The sequence below is a fragment of the Theropithecus gelada genome, chromosome 2 (genome assembly GCF_003255815.1).
Source record: "Theropithecus gelada isolate Dixy chromosome 2, Tgel_1.0, whole genome shotgun sequence".
NCBI lineage: Eukaryota > Metazoa > Chordata > Mammalia > Primates > Cercopithecidae > Theropithecus > Theropithecus gelada.
Window position 1 is genome coordinate 82236950 of NC_037669.1, and position 25594 is coordinate 82262543.

Below are 25594 nucleotides of genomic sequence, written 5' to 3' on the forward strand. Positions count from 1 at the left end.
CTTTTTTTTTTTTTTTTTTTTTTTGAGACGGAGTCTCGCACTGTGTCACCCAGGCTGGAGTGCAGTGGCGTGATCTCGGCTCACTGCAAGCTCCGCCTCCCAGGTTCAGGCCATTCTCCTGCCTCAGCCTCCGAGTAGCTGGGACTACAGGCGCCCGCCACCACGCCCGGCTAGTTTTTCGTATTTTTAGTAGAGACGGGGTTTCACCATGTTAGCCAGGATGGTCTCGATCTCCTGACCTCGTGATCCGCCCGCCTCGGCCTCCCAAAGTGCTGGGATTACAGGCTTGAGCCACCGCGCCCGGCCCATAATGCCTTTTTAAAGAAAATCAAGATCAGATCTTAATGGTTTTCAATGACATGTGCGTCAAGAGAAACCAGACCTGTTCCTCAGACGATCTAGAAGGGAAACTTACCTTTGGCTCTGTAGCCAAATATCCCCAGGTTGGAAGGTTGAGTGGTTGAAGGTCAGAGGAAATGCACCCAATGCTTCTATGGTTCCATAGGCTTCAGTGTCTTCTTCTATTACACTGTATTTTAATTGCCAGCTTCCTTGCCTATATTTCACCTCCACACCAAAAGCTCTATGAAGATAGGGACTGAGTGTTGTCAGGATCTGACACAGCACCTCATATCAGACACTCAATAAGTATTTGTTAAATGAATGCATATGAAACCACTGAAACCTGGAGACACAACATAGAGTAGCAGAAAAAGAAACAGGCCAGGCGTGGTGGCTCATCCCTGTAATCCCAGCACTTTGGGAGGCTGAGGCAGGCGGGTCACCTGAGGTCGGGAGTTCAAGACCAGTTAGACCAACATGGAGAAACCCCGTCTCTATAAAAATACAAAATTAGCAGAGTGTGGTGGTACATGCCTGTACTCCCAGCTACTCGGGAGGCTGAGGCAGGAGAATCGCTTGAACCCGGGAGGCAGAGGTTGTGCTGAGCTGAGATTGTGCCATTGTACTCCAGCCTGGGCAACAAGAATGGAACTCCGTCTCAAAAAAAAAAAAAAAGAGAAACATCTTGGTTCTCAACTTTATTATTGATTCCGAGTAAAAAATTTTCTGGATTTTTTTCCCTGATAAACAAAAAGATGGGATAGGATTGTTAAGGGTTTCTCCAGCATTATAATTTTATGACTAATATGTACAAAGCATTTCTAAAATTGTAAGACTGACTGTTGAGTGAACACACCAGAATTCCTCAGTGTAAATGAACATTAGCCCCTTTAAAGGTGGGGGTGGGTACTCTGACAAGTTAATTACTCATTCAACTATGAAAGCCAATTTGGAATATTTTTGTAGCTTAAAAAATTTATACAAGCAACATGTATTTATTAATTACTAAAAATAAATTAGAAATCACAAAAGGGAGGCTGAGGGGAACAATAGCTTGAGTCCAGAAGGTTCGAGACCAGCCTGGGCAACATGGGGAAACTGAATCTCTACAAAAAAATACAAAAATTAGCTGGGTGCAGTGGTACATGCCTATAGTCCCAGCTACTTGGGAGGCTGAGATAGGAGGATTGCTTGAGCCCAGGAGGCGGAGGTTGCAGTGAGCTGAGATTCATGCCACTGCATTCCAGCCTGGGCAACAGTGTGAGACTCTGTCTCAGAAAAAGAAAAAGAAAAGAAAAGAAAAGAAAAAATCATAAAGGTGGAAGGGAATTTAAATTTACCCACAATCATACAAAGACAACCACTACCACCAGTCTGGGTATAAATCCTCCTAAGTTCTCCTGTTATAAACATACGTTGTATGTTTACATTTCTTTTCCTCTGTAAAACCAGGGTTATTTTACACTGGTAACCTCTTTCTTTTACTTAATATAGTATGAGTATCTTTCCACATACTTTGTAACCACAGTAATCTATAGAGTGGTAATATTAATTTATTTAAACAATGACCCACTTAGGTTGTTTATCTGTCACTATGATAAAAATGCTGCACTACATGTCCTAGTACATTTTTATGCACATAATTATGTTCTCAAAATAATTATCCAGAAGTGAACTTTTGGGAGCAAGGCTGTCATTTTTAAGTCACGAGCAAGGCTGCATTTTTTTTTCGCGATGGAGTTTCACTCTTGTCGCCCAGGTTGGAATGCAGTGGTGTGATCTCTGCTCACTGCAACCTCTGCCTCCCAGGTTCAAGCAGTTCTCCTGCCTCAGCCTCCTGAGTAGCTGGAATTACATGCACCCACCACCACACCTGGTTAATTTTTGTATCTGCAGCCAAGGCTGCAGTTTTAACTCAGTTGATTTGTATGCGGTTTTTTCTCTTTCGTAGCAGACTCCCATCCTTTTGATAGTAGATAAATAGTCACTGGAAGCAGCCAAGAGTCACCAGACTTTGGTCAAGTGTAGTGATTAAAGTGAGAGATCACGGAGGCAATACTAGTTTTGGTCGAAAGCCTCTGACTATAGGGCAATGTGAATGGTTTTCACATGTGACTCAAAGTAGCTCTAAAGGCAATAATGACAGGAATTCCAAAACCATTGTGGGCAATTGGTTCGTCACCAAACCAAGCATATTACTTCCAAAAGAGTGAACTATGAAGGCAACACACTGAGCTAGGTGATAATGCTTTCTCATGATTCATAATGTTACACATATATCTCATTCACACACAGAAATTCTGAATGGTTGAGTCAATCAATTCATTTAATAAAGTAGATGTACTAGCTTACCTAAAACTTTAATATTTGCAATATTTTTTCAGTATGACATTCTCATAAAAACTTATTCACCACTTGAATGGTACTTCACATACATTATCTTTTTAATGTTCACACTACTACCACAAATATAAGTATTATTCTCCCCATGTTATAAATGAGAAAATGGAGACTCAGAGAAAATGTGATTTGTGCAAGGCAACAACAGCTGATAAAACCAAGATGCCAATACCGATCTGTTTTGCTTCAAACACCACGTTCTTTTTATTTTCTGACCCTGCCACGTAGCACCTTTGAATAATTCTTAAATGTATCATTATAGGGTTGTTCAATTTTTAGCTGCAATGCTTAATATTTCTTAATGACTCTATTATTACTAGTGAATAATCCTACTCTTTATTTAACCTGGAAGTGAGCTGAACAAAACTGAAGGTATTGCTTATGAACAGACTTACTTATATTCTTGAGGAAAACTGGAAGTAACTACAAAAAGCCATTTATTCCACTTGAATGAAGTAAGTATTGATACTAGACCTTACATTTAAAGAGACCAGTCTAGCAAGTGACTCTCATTTTAACAATAACCATATTAAAAGAGAAAAAAATAGGGCAGTAAGTTAAATAAAAGGCTAATAAAACTTGGAGGAAACAGCTAAGTGTTTTCTTTTAAACCCCAAAGAATACCAAATGTATGTTATGTTGCATAAAGAGTCATTTCAAGAGAAGACTATTAACAACCCAATAGTAGAGTCAGCATTAAGCACTTCAATGATATTCAACTCAAACATGCGTAGGGAGAGTAAAGTTATTTTATTAAATCATGCACATCACGTATGTTAGTGCAAATAGTTTAATCTGTACTCCAGAAATTCTATTGTAGTTTATATCTTTACAAAATAGATTTAAAACAATTATTTACTTTAAAAAATGTAATTCTGAAGTTAAGCATTTCAGAACAATATTTGCAATAACCTATATACAAGAGGTACTGGGTACCACTGGCATATTAGCATTCTGTGGTGGAGTGGCTTCCTGCAACAGAAAATGATGAAATGAACTATATGACAGTATTTTCTACAAGTCATTTGTGACTAATTCCTCCATAAATCTAGTGATCCTCCCAACAGCAATCCCAAACAGCTTAAAATATAACCTTTAAAGTATAAACAGTGACTGCCAAACATCACAAGGCAAATTATACCCTAAACTCCTGTTTCAATATTTGACTAGACCTGTGGATTGCCACAGAACATTCAAGCCAATTCACTGACATTCCCTCCCGGTCTTCACTGACTGAAAAATTTAACTATGTGATATTTTAGGATATTCTAAGACCTAAATAAACTTTATTGACATAACTATGATGCCGCACAAAACCATGGCTAAACTTTCACTTGTGTTTTAAATTTATAACATCAAGCAGTGTTTTTAGGTGCTTCATTGTGCATAGAACACTATATCTTGGGAATAGTGCATTTCATTAACAAAAAGTCCCAATTAACAACAATAAAAAGAAAATAACCATTTGCATACCCAACCAGGAAATCTGTTGGTAGGTACAACAGCTCACCCTGAACATGAATTAGCTCTGACACATCATAAACCAAATTAGGTCAATACAAGCTTATCTAAAGAGATATTAATACTTTCTTCAATTAAACATGCTTGGAGGAATAGATGACAGAAAAAAAAAATCATGCTTCCTAAAATGCTGTATATGAGAAAGTAACTTGGCTTTTAAAGAAAAATATCTCTTTAAATACATGAGGTTTAATAAATTACATTCCAATTGACTCAACAGTTTGGTTGACTGCACTGAAATTGTATAATTACTACGTTTTTGCTCCCAGATATTCTTCAGTTTGCTCAAGAAAATACACACTCTCATGGAAAGTTTTTTAAAGTTGATGTCCTCCACATCTTCAAGTCACATTAAGGCTGAACAAGCGTGCACATATTCCCCAATGTATCACCATAACAGTTTATTTTCCAAATGTATTTTTCCTTAAAAAAAAAATCCACGCAAATAGTTGTCTCTAAGTCTTGTTCCCAATAGCTCAGTGGTTTTATAATGAGTAAAAATGGCGTAAATATGTAAAAAATATATATATATGTGTATATATTTCGAACTGATAGGCACTGAGCACACAGGGCCTCTCTTCCCATGTATGTATTGGTTGTTTGGTTTGGGTAGTTATCGAATCAGAAAAATGAATTATCTGGCCATCAGAATTCAGAGTAAAATACTCATAAATTTAATGTTATAAATAATCTGGTGTACCAAGAAGCCTACTTTAGGCCACCATAATATTCAGAATCTCAACATACTAATTTAAAAATTACATGAAAAATTGCAAGCAAATTATTGCTTACAGTAGAATAAAGTCACAATTTTATATCTTCTTTATAGACAGATACATTTTATATAATTTAAAGCAATGACCCTACAGCTGTATTCTTGTACTTCTGCTGTTTTAAGAGGTAAAGAGGAAGAAAATGGTTCTGTTTGTCCCCAGCATGAGTGTGATGCCAGCTTCTAGAGGGAGGACGGTGTACGGACTCAAGGAACGCTCTCATGGAGAAGCTCTGGCCAGACCTGGCACGTACAGCACGATGGCTGTTACTGCAACCAGGGCAGCCAACATGGGCATCCAGGGCCAGGGTTTCTGTGTGGAAAGAAACCAAGAGTCAATATCACATTCTCCCCTCTGTTTTCATACCTATTAACCCCTTGGTTCCAGAGAGTCCTGAATACTTAACAGAATATTGGAAAAATCTTATTTTTGCATCATAAAAATAAAGTTTGAAAAGAAAAAAAAAAGTGAGGGAGTGCAGGTATGAGGAGAGCCATAATAGCCAGACCACCAATTTGGAAGTCTAATACATCCCAAGAAAGTCCTGGGAAGTTTTCAACTTTGTTACAGTTGAAACCTAATAGTGACTTCTAAGAAAATTTGTGGGCTCTGCCTGCTTTATTTACTCTGGTATCCATATATTCCAATATAACTGATGTATACAGACACCTGTAGTATGTTTCTGCCCAAAATGTTTATTTATTGATAAGAACCAGTATGCGAGGGGATAGTAGCTAAGGTGATAATGGTCTAGGCTTTGGTTCTCTAACTTGAAACCACAGAAGATAAAATCAAACAGGGTTCAAGATGGAGAAGTAACATTAGGGATCCTGCCTGTCTGACAATTCTGGTAAAGACTCTGTTCAGTGTAATAGTCACATGATCACCTCATATGCTCTACTAACATGCATGCCAGTTAGAGACAAGCATGGATGGGCTGTTGCCTGCTAGCTTTTAGAGGGCTTTATAAGATCAACTTGCTTTGATTGAGACTTGTATTCTTACTTGTATTCCAGGAGTATTATTGAGAAAAACTGGTTTTTAAAGAAATATTCTGATGTTGCGGTCAGGGCTCAGAAAGAAACGGGATACGTTTATATCCTTGCGAGTACACAGTGGGGTTGAGATTGTGAGCCAATGGTTCATTATGTTAATCTCATTCTTTTTCATCTTCATAGGCATAGTATAAACAGGCAAAGGGTTGAAACAAAGAAAATCTACACTATGAAAAGGAAGAGGATAAGGAGGAAGAGGAAGAAAGCTGGCTGAAAACTTCAAGGAGGCAAACTCTTCATTCAAATCTGATTAAACACATAATTGGAAAGAGGGTACTAATATTGCAGAAATTCATAGTGTACTCCAGTTTGCTAGAGATAAAGACTCAGTTAATGGAAGCATATTAACAACTGGTTAGGTTGGAATTAACTCATGGTTAGCATTACTACAAAGTAAACAAGACAAAAAGTTACGGGATTAGTTGACTGTTCAGTTCATTGGTATGACACAAATACATGGCATACTAAATGAAGGGTTTGCTTCAGGTAACAAAATACCTGTGTGTTCTTGCCATGCACTATATTACAAATATGGCACAAAAAGGTGACGGGGACGAACAGACAAGGACTCAACAATAGTGCTTGTACCTTTCTCTACCACAATGGACCGAAACACCAAAACAGGAAAGCCAGGAATAGGCCGATGAATACGGCTGGGACGGGTTGTAATATGGAAGGCTAAAGAAGGGAAGGCATATTAAAATCATTTTATGCTATGAAAATAATCAGATAAGAGGATTCAGACCCCAGTAGGGTGGGAGATAGGAAAGAAAGAATGAAATAATAGAAGTATACCACTCAGGTTTTGCACAGATTCAAACATTTTAAAGACATCTAACACAATCTGATAGACTGTGGTGTGCCAGTTGGGAAACTATCAGTTTAAAAGGAACAGCTAGGCTCAATGCCTGTAATCCCAGCACTTTGGGAGGCTGAGGCAGGTGGATCACCTGAGGTCAGGAGTTTGAGACCAGCCTGGCCAACATGGTGAAACGCTGTCTCTACTAAAAATACAAGTTAGCCAGGCATGGTGGTGCATGCCTGTAATCCCAGCTACTTCAGAGGCTAAGGCAGGAGAATCGCTTGAACCAGGAGGCAGAGGTTGCAGTGAGCTGAGATAGCGCCACTGCACTCCAAACCGGGTGACAGAGTAACACTCCATTAAAAAAAAAAAAAACAACACAGCTGAAGGCAATGGGCAATGTGGGTATACCTAACATTCTAACGAAATATAGCACATGAAGACAGAGCAAGTTGGTGTAGTGGATCATGCCCGTAATCCCAGCACTTTGGCAAGCTGAGGTGGGCAGATTGCTTAAGGCCAGGAGTTCGAGACCAGCCTGGGCCACATGGCAAAACCCTGTCCCTACAAAAAATACAAAAATTAGTTGAGCATGGTGGCACATGTCTGTAATTCCAGCTACTTGGGAAGCTGAGGTGGGAGGATTGCTTGAGCCGGGAAGGTCAAGGCTGCAGTGAGGTGAGATCACGCCACTGCACTCCAGCCTGGGTGACAGAGCAAGACCCTGTCTCCAAAAAAATAAAAAACAAAAAAACAAAAAACAAACCACTGACAACACTTCACCATCAGCTGATGCTCTCTGCTTGACAGTACACTATTTTTGCTCGATACCTGAAATCCATTATTTGACAATGTACTCCCTTAGCAATGGTTAAAGTTTATTTTATGCCTCTAACAAAATCTTTTTTTTTTCAACCAAAGCTCTTTTGCTTATTAGATGATACAGCTTTCAAGCTTAAAAATAAATGCCCTGTGACAATGAGTGCTTCCTAAATCAGGCAAGACATCTGACATGTAATAAAGGTTTGGTTATATATAAAGACAGGCAGGGCTGGATGCGGTGGCTCACGCCTATAATCCCAGCACTTTGGGAGGCCGAGGCGGGCAGATCATCTGAGGTCGGGAGTTCAAGCCCAGCCTGACCAACATGGAGAAACCCCATTTCTACTAAAAATACAAAATTAGCCAGGTGTGGTGGCGCATGCTGTAATCCCAGCTATTTGGGAGGCTGAGGCAGGAGAATCGCTTGAACCCGGGAGGTGGATGTTGCGGTGAGCTGAGATCATGCCATTGCACTCCAGCCTGGGCAGCAAGAGTGAAACTCCATCTCAAACCAAAAAAAAAAAGAAAAAAAAAAAAAGAAAAAAAAGGCAGCTGACTCTCAGGGCTTTCAATTATGTTACCAGAATATAATTATAATAATTTTTAAAATGGGAAGAAAATTGCTACAATGAGTGTTATTACAGAGTGATATTTTAGTACCATAAGTGCAATATCACAAAAAAAGGAAATTCACCCCTAAGGTGAATTGTAGCTATAAATAATAATAGCAAAGTTACTTTTGAAAAGGTTCTAAATAGTACGGGGGGGATCCATTCTGATTATGCTAGATGTCTTCATGGGTTATTGAGCAGTAGACTGAAATTCCAAAATCCCAAGGATATGAATTAACACAAAAGAAAGACGTAATCAAACCACTGTGATCTGATTTTAGAAGAGTTATGTAATCTACATTTTAAAAAGTAAATGCAAACCATTTTCCTTAGCATAAAGCCTCCACACCCAGTTCATCAACTTCTAAAAGACTTCTACCTAAGCAGCAAGCCTTTATTATCTACAAACTAAGACTTTCTTTAGCAAAGGACAGTTGGACGCAACTCATGAGCATTCTGTGTGCAAATGAGTAACAGGATGGCCATGCAACATCACTCTTTTGTACTTGTGCTTCAAGGTAAGCAGAGTGGCTTCCTCCATAGGAAGTATGTGGCTCACGCACACTGCAGTGTCCAAGCCATGACAGTGGTTTTAAATAAGTCAGAGCACAACCAACCACACTAAACATCTATCAGGGCCCACAAAGGTAACGATCACCAAACGTACAACACAACATTTATTTAGTATAGTATCTTTTTAAAGACCATCTGTCTTTCTAGCAAATGAAAAACAAAAAAATATTAAACTCAATTTACACCAAAATGTTCATCTCTCCCCCTCTCTCATGGGACTACAGAAACTCACTAAATATTTTCTAATATTTACATAATGACAAAGAGACATTAAGCTTTTTAGAAACTGTGCCTCAGTGAGAACATTATTGGTATAAGAACAACATATACTACTCTGTCTTAAATGGATCCCTGGTGGTACAGTGCTTCATTTCCCAGCAGGGGAGAAATAAGAGCCAGATGATAGCTTAGTGACAGAGCTTCAGACTCATCTGGGAAAAGCTGACAGTTCTTAGGCAAGCTGCTTTATTGCAAACAAGACTCTTCCTCCAGGCAGTCCCGAGGCTCTTCTAGGGGTATAGGTTAAAGGCACAAATTCTTACTTAAAAATCTGACAGCACAGTGATTCTATCATGGAATTTCATAATGAAAAGCCTATTTCATTTGTACCATTTGCTTCACAAATCAGTGATAAACTCCTCTGAAAATCAATTTCAATCTCTCATGTGCCTCTCAATCAAAGCTAAGCCAAGTTTGCAAAGACTTACATTATTTCCTTTCTCTCGGAGCAGCTTCAGGTTGTTTTTACACTGTTTGAGCTCATCTGTGATTGACTGCTTTTCCTGCTCAGTCATTTCAAACTTCAACTTCAGTTCTGAGAGTACAGTCTGTGTCTTTTCATACTAAAGGCAAAGAAAAAAAAAGTGTGCAGATTCAACTTAAAATGGGTATGAAGTTATGGTTCTAGTCAGGCTTATATGCCAGACCCTATTTAGTCACCTGGAACACCAAAGTCAAGTCTTTTTGTTTAAGGAGGAATAACTTGCACTCATAAGAAGTCTTTTGGCTGAGCGCGGTGGCTCACGCCTGTAATCCCAGCACTCTGGCAGGCCAAAGTGGGCGGACCACGAGGTTAGGAGTTTGAGATCAGCCTGACCAACATGGAGAAATCCCATCTCTACCAAAAATACAAAAATTAGCTGGGTGTGGTGGCGCATGCCTGTAATCCCAGCTACTCCTCAGGAGGCTGAGACAGGAGAATTGCTTGAACCTGGGAGGCAGAGGTTGCAGTGAGCCAAGATAGTGCCACTGTGCACTGCAGCCTGGGTGACAGAGGGAGACTCCATCTCAAAAAAAAAAAAAAGTCTTTAATGTTGACTTTATTCTATGTAAGAATTTTCTGGCCCTGGAGTTAAAAAAAATTAAGAGTAATCACCATTTTGTCATCTGTTTTTAATATAAAGGATCACTTTTCCCACCAAGTGAATTATAGGAAAAAAGGAAAATTTCAAACTGAGCAAAAGAAAAGCAGGTGAAGAAAAATTCCATAGCCAACGTTAGGAAGCCTGAGTTTATATCCTGGTAAGGAGTGTCAGCCAAACTATTTCAGTCTTGAAGTAAAAAGTATTAATTCCCTATAGGTTTCCCTTTACCCAGCATTACTGGGTATTAAAGTGTTCTGGATAAGTGAATTTTCTAGGCAGATGAAGCAAAGAAATGTATCTGAAGTACCCACCACTATGATTGGGAAATTTCTATTTCTCCACTTAAAACAGGCATCGGCTGTGCACGGTTGCTCACATCTGTAATCCCAGCACTTTGGGAGGCCAAGGTGGGCGGATCACTTGAGGTCAGGAGTTCGAGACTAGCCTGGCCAACGTGGCAAAACCCCATCTCTACTAAAAATACAAAATTAGCCAGGCATGGTGGCACATGCCTGTAATCCCAGCTACTTGGGAGGCTGAGGCTGGAGAATCGCTTGAACCCGGGAGGTGGAGGTTGCAGTGAGCTGATATTGCACCACTGCACTCTAGCCTGGGCAATAAGAGTAAAACTCCATCATCTCAAAAAACAAAACAAAACAAAAAAAACTTAGGTTATCAACTAAAAGTCATTTAAAAAAATCCGTTTCTGATAGACATTTTATTTTTATTTTATGTATTTATTTTTTGAGACGGAGTCTAGCTCTGTCACGCAGGCTGGAGTGGAGCGGTGTGATCTCAGCTCATTGAAACCACCGCCTCCCAGGTTGAAGTGATTCTCCTATCTCAGCCTCCTGAGTAGCTGGGATTACGGGCACCTGCCGCCACGTCTGGCTATGTTTTGTACTTTTAGTAGAAACGGAGTTTCACCATGTTGGCCAGGCGGGTCTTGAACTCCTGGTCTAGGGTGATCTGCCTGCTTTGGTCTCCCAAAGTGCTGGGATGACAGGCATGAGTCACCATGCCCCGCCTGTTTCTGGTAGAAGTTTTTAAATAGCAAAACTTGCCATTTTCTGCTCCGGAAAACAATTTACTGTATATACTTTGCCTTTCACATAGAGTCACATCCTTTTAAAGACCATCTGCCTTTTAAAGGTGAGACCAATATGAAACATAATATGGCTTACCCGTACTTTAAATGGTGCCTGGAGGCTGAAATTCTAGACTGGTTCCACTTCTAGATACTACATCTTACACACAAGCTGGGCTCACAGTCAAAGAGCAGAGATTGTTCTGCTACTGGCTGTGCCTTTGTCTCCACTTCCACTACCTCACTCTGCCATCTGTCTCTTTTTTTAGACGGAGTCTCACTCTGTCACCCAGGCTGGAATGCAGTGGTATGATCCTGGCTCACTGCAACCTCCACCTCCTGGGTTCAAGGGATTCTTGTGCCTCAGTCCCCGGTACAGCTGGGCTTACAAGCATGCACCACTATGCCTGGCTAATTTTTTTGTATTTTTATTAAAGATGGGGTTTCACCTTGTTGGCCAGGCTGGTCTCGAATGCCTGACCACCTCAGTCTCCCAAAATGCTGGGATTACAGGCGTGAATCACCACACCTGGCCCTATTCTGCCATCTCTGAAGGTTTTAGAAGGAAGATAGACAAGGATTGAATATAAAATAGATATACCATGGGTAAAGTATACCAGAAAGGTTCCTCCTTGTCCCTAAAGGTAGTTTATGAGGGTAGAAAGCTTCCAGTTCCTCTCTACCTATATCCCAGAAATTCTTCAGTAAAGGAAACCTTTATATGCCTCTGAAAAATGTAAATACCTTGGAATTACTAATTAGGAGCCCATCATCATGCTCAACAAAGATAAATATTAAGAAGGAATGTAAATGTATAAAAACATTAGACAAGAGAGATGGGGCTTAGGGTCAACATAGAGGTCACCAGAAAAAGAGAAGAAAGATATGGGTACAGAGAGGAGAGTAAAATATGAAAGACACTCCCTGTTACCTAACAACATTCCCACAACAAGCCTGGATAGTATGCCAGAGAATGAACTAAAGGAGTACAATTCACGGGCTTTATGACAGCTTTCTTCAGTTGATGTGAAGATCTGTGGACTTCCTTCCAGAAGGCAGAAGATTACTGGCATATTGCCAAGGCAAAGTCACTGTACCTACACTAGTTTCTGCAAATTGGAACATGATAAATTCTCAATAACCCATGATCTGATTCTTAACAGGGACCAATAAAGAATAAGGAAAGAGTGCTTTGTTGACAAGTTTTCTCTTACTTTCCTTTTCCACCATTCTTACTTCCAGTCTGCCCTGTGTACCAAAGCACTTATTTCTCCATTCCAGGAGTTGTGAAGCAGAGCCACAGGAAGGCAGCTCAACCAGGGGGATCCTGTTGTTCACCTCCAGCATGTGAAGGGGTGGCAAGGACTCTGGCCCCACGGCAAGAAGGTAAAGCCAAATAACTCTCTTGAGTCAGTCTTTACAGGGTGGACTATGTGCTCAATGTTTTATGAATTTTTTTTTTTTTTTGAGACAGAGTTTCATTCTTGTTGCCTAGGCTGGAGTGCAATGGCGCGATCTCGGCTCACCGCAACCTCCACCTCCTGGATTCAAAGCGATTCTCCTGTCTCAGCCTCCTGAGTAGCTGGGATTACAGGCGCATACCATCAAGCCTGGCTAATTTTTGTATTTTTAGTATAGACGGGGTTTCATCATATTGGTCAGGCTGGTCTTGAACTCCCGACCTCAGGTGATCTGCCCACCTTGGCCTCCCAAAGTGCTGGGATTACAGGAGTGAGCCACTGTGCCTGGCCTATAAATTCTTAAATTATAGATATTCCTACTAAATTAAAATATAGTGACGCTTTCTAAAGTCAAATATAAAGATGATACATCATTATTTTCTTTTAATACTGAGGATTAAGATTCACTTTTTTTTTTTTTTTTTTCCTGAGATGGAGTTTTGCTCTTGTTGCCCAGGCTGGAGTCCAATGGCTGGAGTGCAATCTCAGCTCACTGCAACCTCCGCCCCCGGGGTTCAAGCAATTCTCCTGTCTCAGCCTCCTGAGTAGCTGGGATTACAGGCGCATGCCATCATGCCTGGCTAATTTTTGTATTTTTAGTATAGACGGGGTTTCATCATATTGGTCAGGCTGGTCCTGACCTCAGATGAGCTGCCCGCCTTGGCCTCCCAAAGTGCTGGGATTATAGGCATGAGCCATGGCGCCCAGACAAGATTTACTTTTTGCATGTACTTTTTCTTTGTTTAATATTTATATAAAAGTCGCCACATATATAAATTTCAATTTGTACAACAAAGGTCACCTACTGCAGCCTTGCTTGGCTATCATTTTTGCTCCATCTTGCTTTCTAACTCTGAGGTGACAAATGAGCTTGGTCCTGATTAAGAGGGAAATATCACACAATATTACCAACACCTTTGGTTCTTCTTCATAAAAAGAATCGTATCTGGGCTTGCTTAGCTTGTAATATTTTAGTCTGTTACAGTGCTGAAAATACATAATTAGATACTGTGCATATTAAGCATGATTCTATGAGAGAAAGGAGAACAAAGGGGAAATGTTGAAGGGAAATATATGTGCATTAATAAAAGGCAATAATTCATTTGCAGTGGATTACACAGAGATAAGAACCACATTAAAGAACATTTTAGTTATAGTATACAACTATAACTAAACTATAGTATATAGTATCCAACATGTTAACATCTGGACAAACAAAGAGCAATTTCACATTACAAAGGAGTATGATGACTACACATCATTTCACAATGGAAAACAGTGAACAAGAAAATAGAAAAGAAACATACTGACAAGATCAGACATATTTTTAAATGTGCTGCATTTAATGCAATCCAAGACTATCAACAATTTAGATGCTGTGACAACATGCCACTGCCATTTGTGGAAACAGTTAAAGCATTTTGCACCGATTACTCAGTGACCAAAAACAGGCAAACAAATAATGCAACAAAATGGCTAATGCATTCATAGTAACATACAACAGAATAATCTTCCAACCACAGCATTCTTCCCAGAGTTTGAAAGAACTATGGCATATGGACTGGAAGGACACAAAGTGCTTACAGTATTAAATACTAAGATATTTACTTTGGACAAAATTTGTGTTCCAACCAAATAAAATGAGATTTCTTCTAAAACACATATCTTTAGTAAGGTAAAAACGAACACATTACAAAATCAATATGTCTACAAGAAAATAAAAAATGTTACAGTATTTCTTTTCATTAGGAACAAACATGAAGACAGAAGAACAATCATTGCCAAATTCAGGACACTACAAGGAAAGAAAAGTGCAAAGAAAAACTGCATTGATTAAGCAGATCTTCTAGAAACAACTTTGGGAAAGTTCATTATTAAAGACAAAGAGTTGTCTTCAACTTCCTTCTAATTCATAAAGAATCCTTTTAAGAAAGTCTACAACTGGGGTGGTCCCTGATCTGTAGATCAAGTTGTATCAGGCTTCTCCATTCCCAGAGCTGGCCAGGAGTTAATGCAGGGAGTGGTATGAGGCCAGCAGGACTGAAGGCAGCTCTTACTGCCCTGCTGTCAACTTCAAGGCTTTGGGAAGTGAAATACACCTCTCTTGCTCAGGAAGAAATTGGGTAGGGTTTCTGTTCCAAAGTTAATTGTTATGACTTCAACACAAGTTTTTAAAAAGCCACTCAATTTAAGGTTTTAAGCAGAATGACACGAAAAGTGAGCACGCACATTTATGAATAAGGTGAAAAGGGGGTGGGAGAAGAAAGTAAAAGGCCACAGAACATGTGTTTGGCTGGCTGCCTGGCTATGAGGTGAATTTTAAGTAACTTTTCAGGCCATATTTACCTGAGGGGTTCAGATAGCATTAGAGTATGGCCTCAGTTTGCTTTCCAAAAGTATGCTAAGTTACATATGATACTCTCTTTGAAAGTTAAATAGATCAAGAGACCTGGGACAAAGGGTTTCTCATATAATTAACTGGTAGAGAAAAATTAAAATGTGGTTTTGTATATTGTATTTCTGACACCAACCCTACTGAAGAATTCTCTATAAATGGACCATGATACACAGCTAGAAATCACCAAGCAGAGAGGTTCCAAGTATCAATTTTGTGATAGGTAATGTGACTTCTGCTTCCCTTTAATTCTAACTAGCATGGATATCTGATTTGCTTTTGGCTTTAAGTCCAACCATAATTGGGCTCATAATGTCTTTTCGCTTTACCTCTTTCTGTACATCCTTTGCTTGGTTTTCAGCCTTACTGAGAAGAGTTTTTAAGTCAGCTGAATCCCGAAGATGCTGTTCTTTTAAGGATCCGACTTGATTCTCAAGTTCTTTCCTAGACATTTGAAGGATGCTGAGATCACTGGTAAGCTCTAAACTCTGCTTCTGAGAACTGCAATATAAATATTGACAGATAGTTATTCACAGGTAGAAACTGGACACAGAAGGAAGTCCAGTTTCTTATACATTTCACTAGAAGGGATAGAGTGGATTTCAGAGAAAAAAAAGAAAAGTATAAAAAAGAATGAAATATTTTCATTCAATAAGCAAAAACCATCAAAACACTAAAAAATTACAAGCTTAAAGGTGTGTCCCATCAAGTATACACAAAGGTTGAAATTTTAAAAACAGAAATAGGAGGTAATTAACTGTATATTTTGTTGTATCAAATTGTATTAATTTCATCATAAAAAGATTCAGTATAGGTCTTCTACAGGAAAAGAACACACATATTTCAACAATTTCTTGTAAGTTTAAATACTTGACAAATAGAATGGGGGTCAGAAACTTAAAGCTTAGGAGTCACTGCTAATTCAAGTAAAGATAAACCTGTTCAAATGAGAAGACACACCAAATTGAGAAAAGAGCATAAGACAAAGAAGTAGGAGGCTGAGTTCTACACCCCGAGCTCTGCCACTATTTAGCTGGGGGATGTTAAGCAAGTCACTTAACTGGTACATTTCATTTTCAGAATAAACACTTTCTGAGCTCTTAGACCTATACAAGATACCATGTAATATATACATAACTAACACAACGAGAGTCTCAGTGCCCTTCACTGCCAAGTAACAGGATTGAATCATTAACTTCTGAGGCTATTCCCAAGGTTAATAAATTCTATGATTACCTTTGTGTTTTTTGAGACAGCGTTTCACTCTTGTTGCCCAGGCTGGAGTGCAATGGCATGATCTCAGCTCACTGCAACCTCCGCCTCCCGGGTTCAAGCGATTTTCCTGCCTCAGCCTCCCGAGTAGCTGGGATTACAGGCACGCGCCACCATGGCCGGCTAATTTTATATTTTTAGTAGTGACAAAGTTTTTCCATGTTGGTCAGGCTGGTCTCAAACTCCTGACCTCAGGTGATCTGTCCGCCTCGGCTCCCAGAGTGCTGAGATTACAGGCGTTGAGCCACCACAGTCTCTATGATCACTTTTATAACTTGATGTTAAAAAAATCTGACTTACAACATACGCGGAAAACAGCTTGATATGTGTGAACAGAAATTCCGTCTTCAATTCCTTCTTCCACAGCCCAGACAACAGAGAATAAAAGGTCTGCACAGTATAGCTGTGTTAGGGAATTTGGCTCCCATAAATAGCTAAAGGAGTATAAGGTTTTCAAGGTGACAGTTTTACATCTTTCAGAATGGATCATTCAAGAATCAGACTCACTACTGTAACTGAACTACTACAGAGTCTGAATCCCATTTTGATTGTACGCTTCACAGATACTTTGGGGTGGGTCTGATGTTGTCAAGTCAATATAGCTAGCAATTAAATGGCACATAAGATGCTGTAAAGGAAGACTAGCTTCTAAATACTACTTAAATGCTGGGGAGGCTTATCAAGCAAATTTAGGGCATCAGAAAAGTTTAAGAAAAAGAATTAGGCTGGGTGCAATGGCTCACACCTGTAATCCCAGCACTTTGGGAGGCCGAGACGGGCGGATCACGAGATCAAGAGATCGAGACCATCCTGGCTAACATGGTGAAACCCCATCTCTACTAAAAATACAAAAAAATTAGCCGGGTGTGGTGGTGGGCACCTGTAGTCCCAGCTACTCCGGAGGCTGAGGCAGGAGAATGGCGTGAACCCAGGAGGTGGAGCTGGCAGTGAGCCGAGATCGCGCCACTGCCCTCTAACCTGGACCTGGACGACAGAGCGAGACTCTGTCTCAAAAAAAAAAAAAAAAAAAGAATTAATCTGCCTTAAATACTTTATGTGAGTTTAGGTAGATGATCTGACCAATGACTTATAGGCCCCTTTCTGGGGCCTAATGTTTTTAAACCATATGCTTCTACTCACTAGTAGTTTGTAGGCTTGCTTCTCAACACTTAAAATTTGAAAAAATTGAAAACAGTATTTAAGAGTCTGCTAGATTCCAATTAATCACATCTTAAAAATAAGGGATCTAGCCTAAATCTTTAAAATATCAATAATTTTGGCCGAGGGCAGTGGCTCACGCCTGTAATCCCAGCACTTTGGGAGGCCAAGGTCAGGAGTTTGAGACCAGCCTGACCAACATGGTGAAACCCCCTCTCTACCAGAAATACAAAAATTAGCCAGGCATGGTGGCACACACCTATAATCCCAGCTACTCAGGAGGCTGAGGCAGGAGAATTGCTTGAACCCAGGAGGCGGAGGCTGCAGTGAGCCAAGATTGTGTCACTGCACTCCAGCCTGGGCAAGAGATTAAGACTCTGTCTCAAAAATAAATAAATAAATAAATAAATAATTTCAAAACAACAAGATAAGCAACAGTGGCAATCAAACAATGGTATTTCTTGCTTGATAGATTATTAAACTAAATGGATTTATTAGGATCTTAATGTATTCTAAATGTAAAGAACTTGGGTATCTGTATCATAATCTTATACACACTTCATACCAAACAATTTGTTCAAATGTGCTGTTATACAGATAATCAATTCATTCCTCAATTTCTTTTCTTTTTTTTTTTTTAAGATAGAGTCTTGCTCTGTTGCCCAGGTTGGGGTGCTGTGGTGTGATCACAGCTCACTACCTTTGACCTCCTGGGCTTAAGTGATCATGTTGCTTCAGCCGCCTGGGTAGCTGGGATCACAGGAGTGTGTCATTCCACCTAGCCTCCTTAATTTTATATATAGTCCAGGTGTGGTGGCTTACACCTGTAATCCCAGCAGTTTGGGAGGCCAACGCGGGTAGATCACTTGAGGTCAGGAGCTCGAGACCAGGCTGGTCAACAGAGTGAAACTCCATCTCTACTAAAAATACAAAAAAAAGTCAGCCAGGCGTGGTGGTGCATGCCTGTAATCCCAGCTACTTGGGAGGCTGAGGCAGGACAATTGCTTGAACCAGGGAGGTGGAGGTTGCAGTGAGCTGAGATCATGCCACTGCACTCCAGCCTGGGCAACTGAATGTGACTCTGCCTCAAACAAAAAACAAACAAACAAACAAACAACAAAAAAAATTTATGAGCCGAGCGTGGTGGCTCATGCCTGTAATCCCAGCACTTTGGGAGGCCCAGGCGGGCAGATCACCTGAGGTTGGGAGTTCGAGACCAGTCTGACAACATGGAGAAACCCCGTCTCTACTAAAAATACAAAATTAGGTGGACATGGTGGCACGTGCCTGTAATCCAAGTTACTCAGGAGGCTGAGGCAGGAGAATTGCTTGACCCCAGCAGGTAGAGGTTGCGGTGAGCTGAGATCGTGCCACTAATCTCTAGCCTGGGCCAAAAGAGCAAAACTCCATCTCAAAATAAATAAATAAATTTATGTATATAGATATATATGAGATATGTACAGATCTCATATATATTTCATATATGATATATATCATATACATATATTTATAGTTTTGACCTTTATTTTGTCCCATTCATATTTTGGAATTGCTTTTACAAAGTTTTTTATGTCTTATAAACAATGTAAAACATTTGTTTTTATTTTTATTTATGTTTTCTTGAGACAGGGACTGGCTCTGTTGCCCAGGCTAGACTACAGAGGTGTGATCATGGCTTATTGCAGTCCCCACCTCCTGGGCTCAAGTAATCCTCCCACCTCAGCCTCCTGAGTAGCTGGGACTATAGGCACTTGCCACCAGGCCAGGTTAATTTGTTGTATTTTTTGAAGAGATGGAGTTTCATAATGTTGTCCACACCAGTTGGAATAAACCCATTTTAAACTTAAATATGGCATATTGTGGTGGTAAAATAGGACTTCACTAAATTTGCTGGAATAAATCTAATGCATTCACTGATTTGCTTGTCAAGTATTAGATACTAGAAAGATTTAACTGGTTTCAGAGGATTAATGGTCTTATATTTTATTACTCTTCATATAACACTATTTGAAATTCAGAAGATTATATCTTTCAGTAGCACAAATTCCTTTTTTATTTTTTTGGTTTGTTTGATATAGGGTTTGGCTCTGTCACCCAGGTTGGAGTGCAGTGGCATGATCGTGGCTCATTGCAGCCTTGACCTCCTGGGCCCAAGCAATCGTCCCACCTTAGCCTTCCAAGTAGCCGGGACTATAAGCACGCACCACTATGCCCGGTACATCTTTGTATTTTTTTGTAGGGACAGGGTTTTGCCACATTGTCCAGGCTGATCTTGAATTCTCAGGCTCAAGCGATCCTCCTACCTCAGCCTCCCAAAATGTTGGCATTATAGGCGTGAACCATCGCACCCAGCCTTACAAATTCTTCATTGCAGTCACTTCCTGATCACCCTTACTAAAAGAAGAGATCATTGGTGCAAAAGAAAAGCAACTGATATTTGAAATTTATTAGTTTACAGGGCAAGTTCAACTATGAATTACAGACTTTTGTTGTTTGTTCAGGGTTTCTTTGGGACATTTAATGAATCTATATTCCGTGAGTACAAGGAAAGGACATGCAGGATAATGGTGGTGGCAGGCAAAAAAAAAAAAGCTGAAGTATTTATTCAGTATGGTTAACCTGCCAAATAACCAAATAGAGATGGGCCCGAACATTTGCTCCTGTAAAGTATTTAAGTAATAAAATTAAATTTAATTTAGATGAAAATTTAAGATAAAGAAATATTTCATATCTGAAAAACAGAGAGTTCTTGCATACTTGTGCAATTCTTTTTCTTGCCGTTGCAGTTCTGATGATAGCAAAACATTTTCCCTTTTTAGAGAATGGCATTCAGTTTCCAATGCATTCCATTCCTTTCTCAACTTCTCTAGTTCACCTAAAATAGTCCCAAAACATATTTGTTAATATAGAAATACAACTTCTATAATATTTCAAAGGATAAAGGAAAAGATTTCAGAGAAGAACATACTTTTTTGCCTCCTTAAAAGCACGTAGATTTTACATGGTTAATTATTTGATTTCTGTTGCTTTGCATGTATACCTCAAGGACAGCTATCAGCTCGTACTTGAACAACAGTATTTTTTTCCACTTAACTTTTATAAGACAAGCAATTTTTAACAATTTTAAAATAAAATATAAAACCATAAAAAAAAATAAGTTTAAGTAAACTTGCAGACCTGAAAATACATTTTTAGCTCTGATTTAAAAACACTGGTTTAGGGCTGGGCGCGGTGGCTCAAGCCTGTAATCCCAGCACTTTGGGAGGCCGAGATGGGCGGATCACGAGGTCAGGAGATCGAGACCATCCTGGCGAACACAGTGAAACCCCGTCTCTACTAAGAAATACAAAAAATAGCCGGGCGAGGTGGCGGGCGCCTGTAGTCCCAGCTACTCGGGAGGCTGAGGCCGGAGAATGGCGTGAACCCGGGAGGCGGAGCTTGCAGTGAGCTGAGATCCGGCCACTGCACTCCAGCCTGGGCTACAGAGCGAGACTCCGTCTCAAAAAAAAAANGGTTTATACAACTGATAGCTAACAAAGAAAAAAAAAAAACCTGCATTTTTTTTTAAAAACAAGTTACAAAGTTATCATTGTCAAAAGTTAAGAGCTTTACGTAAAATACATTTACTCACCTTGCAACCTTGTTGCTTCCTCTCTCTGCTGGTCCTCACACTGTTGACATCTAAGCTGAAAACTGTTTTGCAGACTTGTGATTTCTTTCTCATATTCAGACGCTGCTTTCCGCCACCGCTCAAGCTCAGCTCTCACCTTCTTAAGCTCTTGTTGTAAAGAAGCAATGTCAGTGTCCCGCTCAGAGGCAGCCTTTTCTGCTGCTTGATGAAGGAGCAAAATTTCATCTCGGGCACTAAGCAATTCATCTCTAGTACTTGTGATTTCACTGTCCTTCTCCTCCCGGAGATTCTCAATATCGATGTGTAACCTCTGCAACTGGGCTGCAAAAGTATATCCATCATTTTCTTGGCCCATTAGGATTAGGAATAAAAGAATAATCTATACAGGATTGTACCTAATGCATAGCCTGGGTTATCAGAGCTGCTGCTTTTGATTAAAGTGTGTAAACAACCCACATTTGATGCAGAAAGTGTCAAAATACAGATAGCAAAGAGGAAAAAAAACCAAAGTGATCTTTATCTCCCCAACACACAGAAAATTACTTCTGACATTCCTTCTAGATTTTTTCCTATGCATTTATACACATATATAAATAAACATTAAACAGGGAGTGATCAAAATATATTCAGTGTTGCCTACTCTTCTGTTGATGAAACTCTTTCAACACAAAATAGTTATAATATATGTGACTTACTTGCCCAACCCTTTATTTTTGACATTTTAGGCTGTTCAGTGTTTAAACACTATATACTTATTTTTATTTTTATTTTTTTTAGGGTGAATCCTATGTGTAGAATAGATTGGTCAAATGGTAAGCAATAAACAGCTGATGCTCTTGATTCATTTTTCTGTTCAAATGTCAATTCTTTAAAGAGGCCTTTTCTGATGACTCATCTGAAAAACAGCTCACTGTCATTCTCTGGCTCTTTACTCTGATTTATTTTCCTTTGAAGTCCTTATTGGACATCATAGTCTCTATTAATTTGCTTATTGTTTAACTTTTCTACTGAACTGTATACCTCATGTAGGGCATTTGTTTTGCTCACAGCTGTAAACAATCAAGAATTATTGGTTGAATTAATGAGTTAATAAAATTAATACTGCCTCACTGAAGGGTTATATATATATTTAAAATACCTGGTTTTGTGCTCATGGCCCAAACTGGAAACCATTTGCATAAAATCAAACTTGGCGCAGAACAAGAAAATTAATCTTGGTTACCATATTATAAGGAAATTATAGATTTAAAAAGTTCCAAAGGAAAACAATTAATTATAAGAGGATTTAGGGGTGGGAGAAAGGGAGGTTGCTACGTAAGTAAACATTAAGATATTAGACTTTCTAAATTTGTAGGAAGAATTGAGAGGTAACAAGTTTGGAATCTGAAAGGGCACAGTGGCCAGAGAAGATGATCATGATTTGTTGATACAGTCGTGAAATACACATGCTGGCACTAGGGGGCACTCAATGATGCCTGGGCAAGACAGGTTTAAAACAAAAGGCAGCACTATGTCACAGAACCTTTAGGAAAAATTGCCCCTACACAGTCTAGGATGAAAATAGAGAATCAAATCAGATTTATGTAAATTAATGGATAATAACATTAAACTACAATAGGAGTTTTAAGAGCTTTCAATTTAAAAACATATATGACATACCCTAGAAATTCTAATTTGACCAAAATAAAATTCTAATTTTAAATAACTCAAAAGTTCCACTCAAAAAATAAGACCCCAAAGACTAGTTTTTCTCTGAAATATTTTTGGGCAAGTATCTTGGGACTCATACAACGACTCTCCTTTCTCTTCTTAATAGTGATTACTTGTCTATTTAATTTCTTCCCCACCTATCTCTCAAGCTAAAATTTTAAAACAACATTGGCTCCTTCTTTGACAAGAAAGCAAATTAATTTTACTTTAGGAATTTTATAATGGCATGGGAAAGGAAGACCTCTCCTGGGGTATCATACAATCTCCTCATAATATACCAGGAGCTCCAGCTTGAAGTAAACACTCGACAGGCAGGGGTTTTTCTGGAAATTTCTGTAATGACCCTGCAATAGCTCAGACAAAGAAACAGCAAAATGGTGATAAGAAGAACAGCCATTATCAAAGAAAATCAGTGCAGAGACTATTATCCTATTCCATGTGATATATAATTGTTCTTGAGGCCGGGCGTGGTGGCCCATGCCTGTAATCTCAGCACTTTGGGAGGCCGAGGTGGGTGGATCACAAGGTTAGGAGTTTGAGACCAGCCTGGCCAATATGGTGAAACCCCATCTCTACTAAAAATACAAAAATTAGCTGGGTGTAGTGGCGTGCACTGTAGTCCCAGCTGCTCTGGAGGCAGGAGAATCACTTGAACCCAGGAGGCGGAAGTTGCAGTGAGCTGAGATCGCACCATTGCACTCTAGCCTGGGCAACAGCAAGACTACGTCTCAAAAAACAAACAAACAAAAATTTTCTTGCAATACAAGTGTGTTCTGAGCATCAGTTGTCAGTATATCTACACCAGCCATCAATATATACACATACCAGCTAGCTCAAAGTGCTGATGCACAGAGTAGCTCAAACAGATTTCCTATCCAAAGGCCCTCTGTAGGAACTCACAACATAACCCAGAAAATGACAGTCTTACCAACTGCAAATCTTCCCCTCTGCTTTTTCCATTCTAAGTGTCTAATACGGGAGTACTGGACAATCTTCCCTTGAATTTTCTTAAAAAATAAATAGGCCAGGCGCAGTGGCTCACATCTGTAATCCCAGCACTTTGGGAGGCCGAGATGGGCGGATCACCTGAGGTTGGGAGTTTGAGACCAGTCTGACCAACATGGAGAAACCCCCTCTCTACTAAAAATACAAAATCAGCCAGGCCTGGTGGTGCATGTCTGTAACCCCAGGAGGCTGAGGCAGGAGAACTGCTTGAACCTGGGAGGCGGAGGTTGTGGTGAGCTGAGTTCGCGCCATTGCACTCCAGCCTGGGCAACAGGAGCGAAACTGTCTCATAAATAAATAAATAAATAAATAAATAAATAAAGCAAGCTCCACCAAGAGCCGTGTTGAAATGTGAGGTTCTAGAGAATCAAAGCCATGAAAAATGGGGACTCTTGGCCAGGCGCGGTGGCTCAAGCCTGTAATCCCAGCACTTTGGGAGGCCAAGACGGGCGGATCACGAGGTCAGGAGATCGAGACCATCCTGGCTAACATGGTGAAACCCCGTCTCTACTAAAAAATACAAAAAACTAGCCGGGCGAGGTGGCGGGCGCCTGTAGTCCCAGCTACTCGGGAGGCTGAGGCAGGAGAATGGCGTAAACCTGGGAGGCGGAGCTTGCAGTGAGCTGAGATCCGGCCACTGCACTCCAGCCTGGGCGACAGAGCGAGACTCCGTCTCGAGAAAAAAAAAGAAAAAAAGAAAAATGGGGACTCTCTGCCTTCTTACTTCCTATTCCATTTTTTTTTTTTTCCCTGAGATAGAGTCTTGCTCTGTCACCCAGGCTAGAGTGCAGTGGTGCAATCTCAGCTCACTGAAACCTCCACCCCAGGTTCAAGCGATTCTCCTGCCTCAGTCTCCCAAGTAGCTGAGATTACAGGCATGCACCACCATGCCCAGCTAATTTTTGTATTTTTAGTAGAGACAGGGGGTCTGCATGTTGGCCACACTGCTCTCGAATTCCTGACCTCAGGTGATCTACCCTTCTCAGCCTCCCAAATGCTGGGATTACAGGCATGAGCCACTGCGCCTGGCCTCCGTTCCTTTTGAATCACTAAAACACACACACACAGTAACAATCTCAAAGAGCTTTGAGGTCTTCCGTACCTTGAAGAACCTGTATTTGTTTAGTGGATTCCTCAACTTGATTTCGATAGGCTTTTCTTTCTTCTTCCAAAAGAGCTAAAAGTAAAAACACAGTATCTATTAATAGTTTTGTGAATTAATGAAAGTACCCAGAGTTGAGCAGCTGAAAATTTCTTTTAAAACTCTCTCCTAAAAGATTATTGAAAGAAACAAAAGTTAGGCAGTATTAGCAGTATTAGCAGTTAGTTTAAAGATTTTTAGGAGCACAGGACTGTAGTAAGTAATAAATCTATTCAACTGAGTAGTGGAGTTTTCTGGACCTGGTATCACCAAGACAATATGTGCTTTTCTTAACACGAGAAACAGTCTTGATAATTGTTAATCGGCATTTTGAATTTAATTTTTTTAAAAGACTTAAAATTCTCATATTTACTGTCAAGCACATAGTAAACACTAAACTAAATAATTGCTGTTAACTAAATATTTTTTCATTGTAATTTAATATATTAGCCTGGATCCTCCAAAAGGTTCA

The 25594-nt window shown here is 39.8% G+C and overlaps 1 protein-coding gene across 7 annotated transcripts in view; it reads right to left on the reverse strand.

Annotated features, from left to right (window-relative positions):
- Positions 1 to 2778: 2778 nt before the first annotated feature.
- Positions 2779 to 25594, reverse strand: part of SLMAP (sarcolemma associated protein) — a 179904-nt gene continuing 157088 nt past the window's right edge. For 5 of the 7 annotated variants that reach the window (XM_025375703.1, XM_025375702.1, XM_025375701.1 and 2 more), the window contains 6 exons: positions 25084 to 25158; positions 21267 to 21587; positions 20393 to 20510; positions 15535 to 15706; positions 9607 to 9741; positions 3474 to 5348 (listed from right to left, as the gene is read on the reverse strand). In XM_025375703.1, the coding sequence (XP_025231488.1) occupies positions 5256 to 5348; positions 9607 to 9741; positions 15535 to 15706; positions 20393 to 20510; positions 21267 to 21587; positions 25084 to 25158 (914 nt within the window). In that variant the 3' untranslated portion in view covers positions 3474 to 5255. Of the gene's footprint in view, positions 5349 to 6679; positions 6770 to 9606; positions 9742 to 15534; positions 15707 to 20392; positions 20511 to 21266; positions 21588 to 25083; positions 25159 to 25594 lie in introns of all 7 variants that reach the window. The other 2 variants (XM_025375705.1, XM_025375706.1) reach the window with 2 other exon arrangements.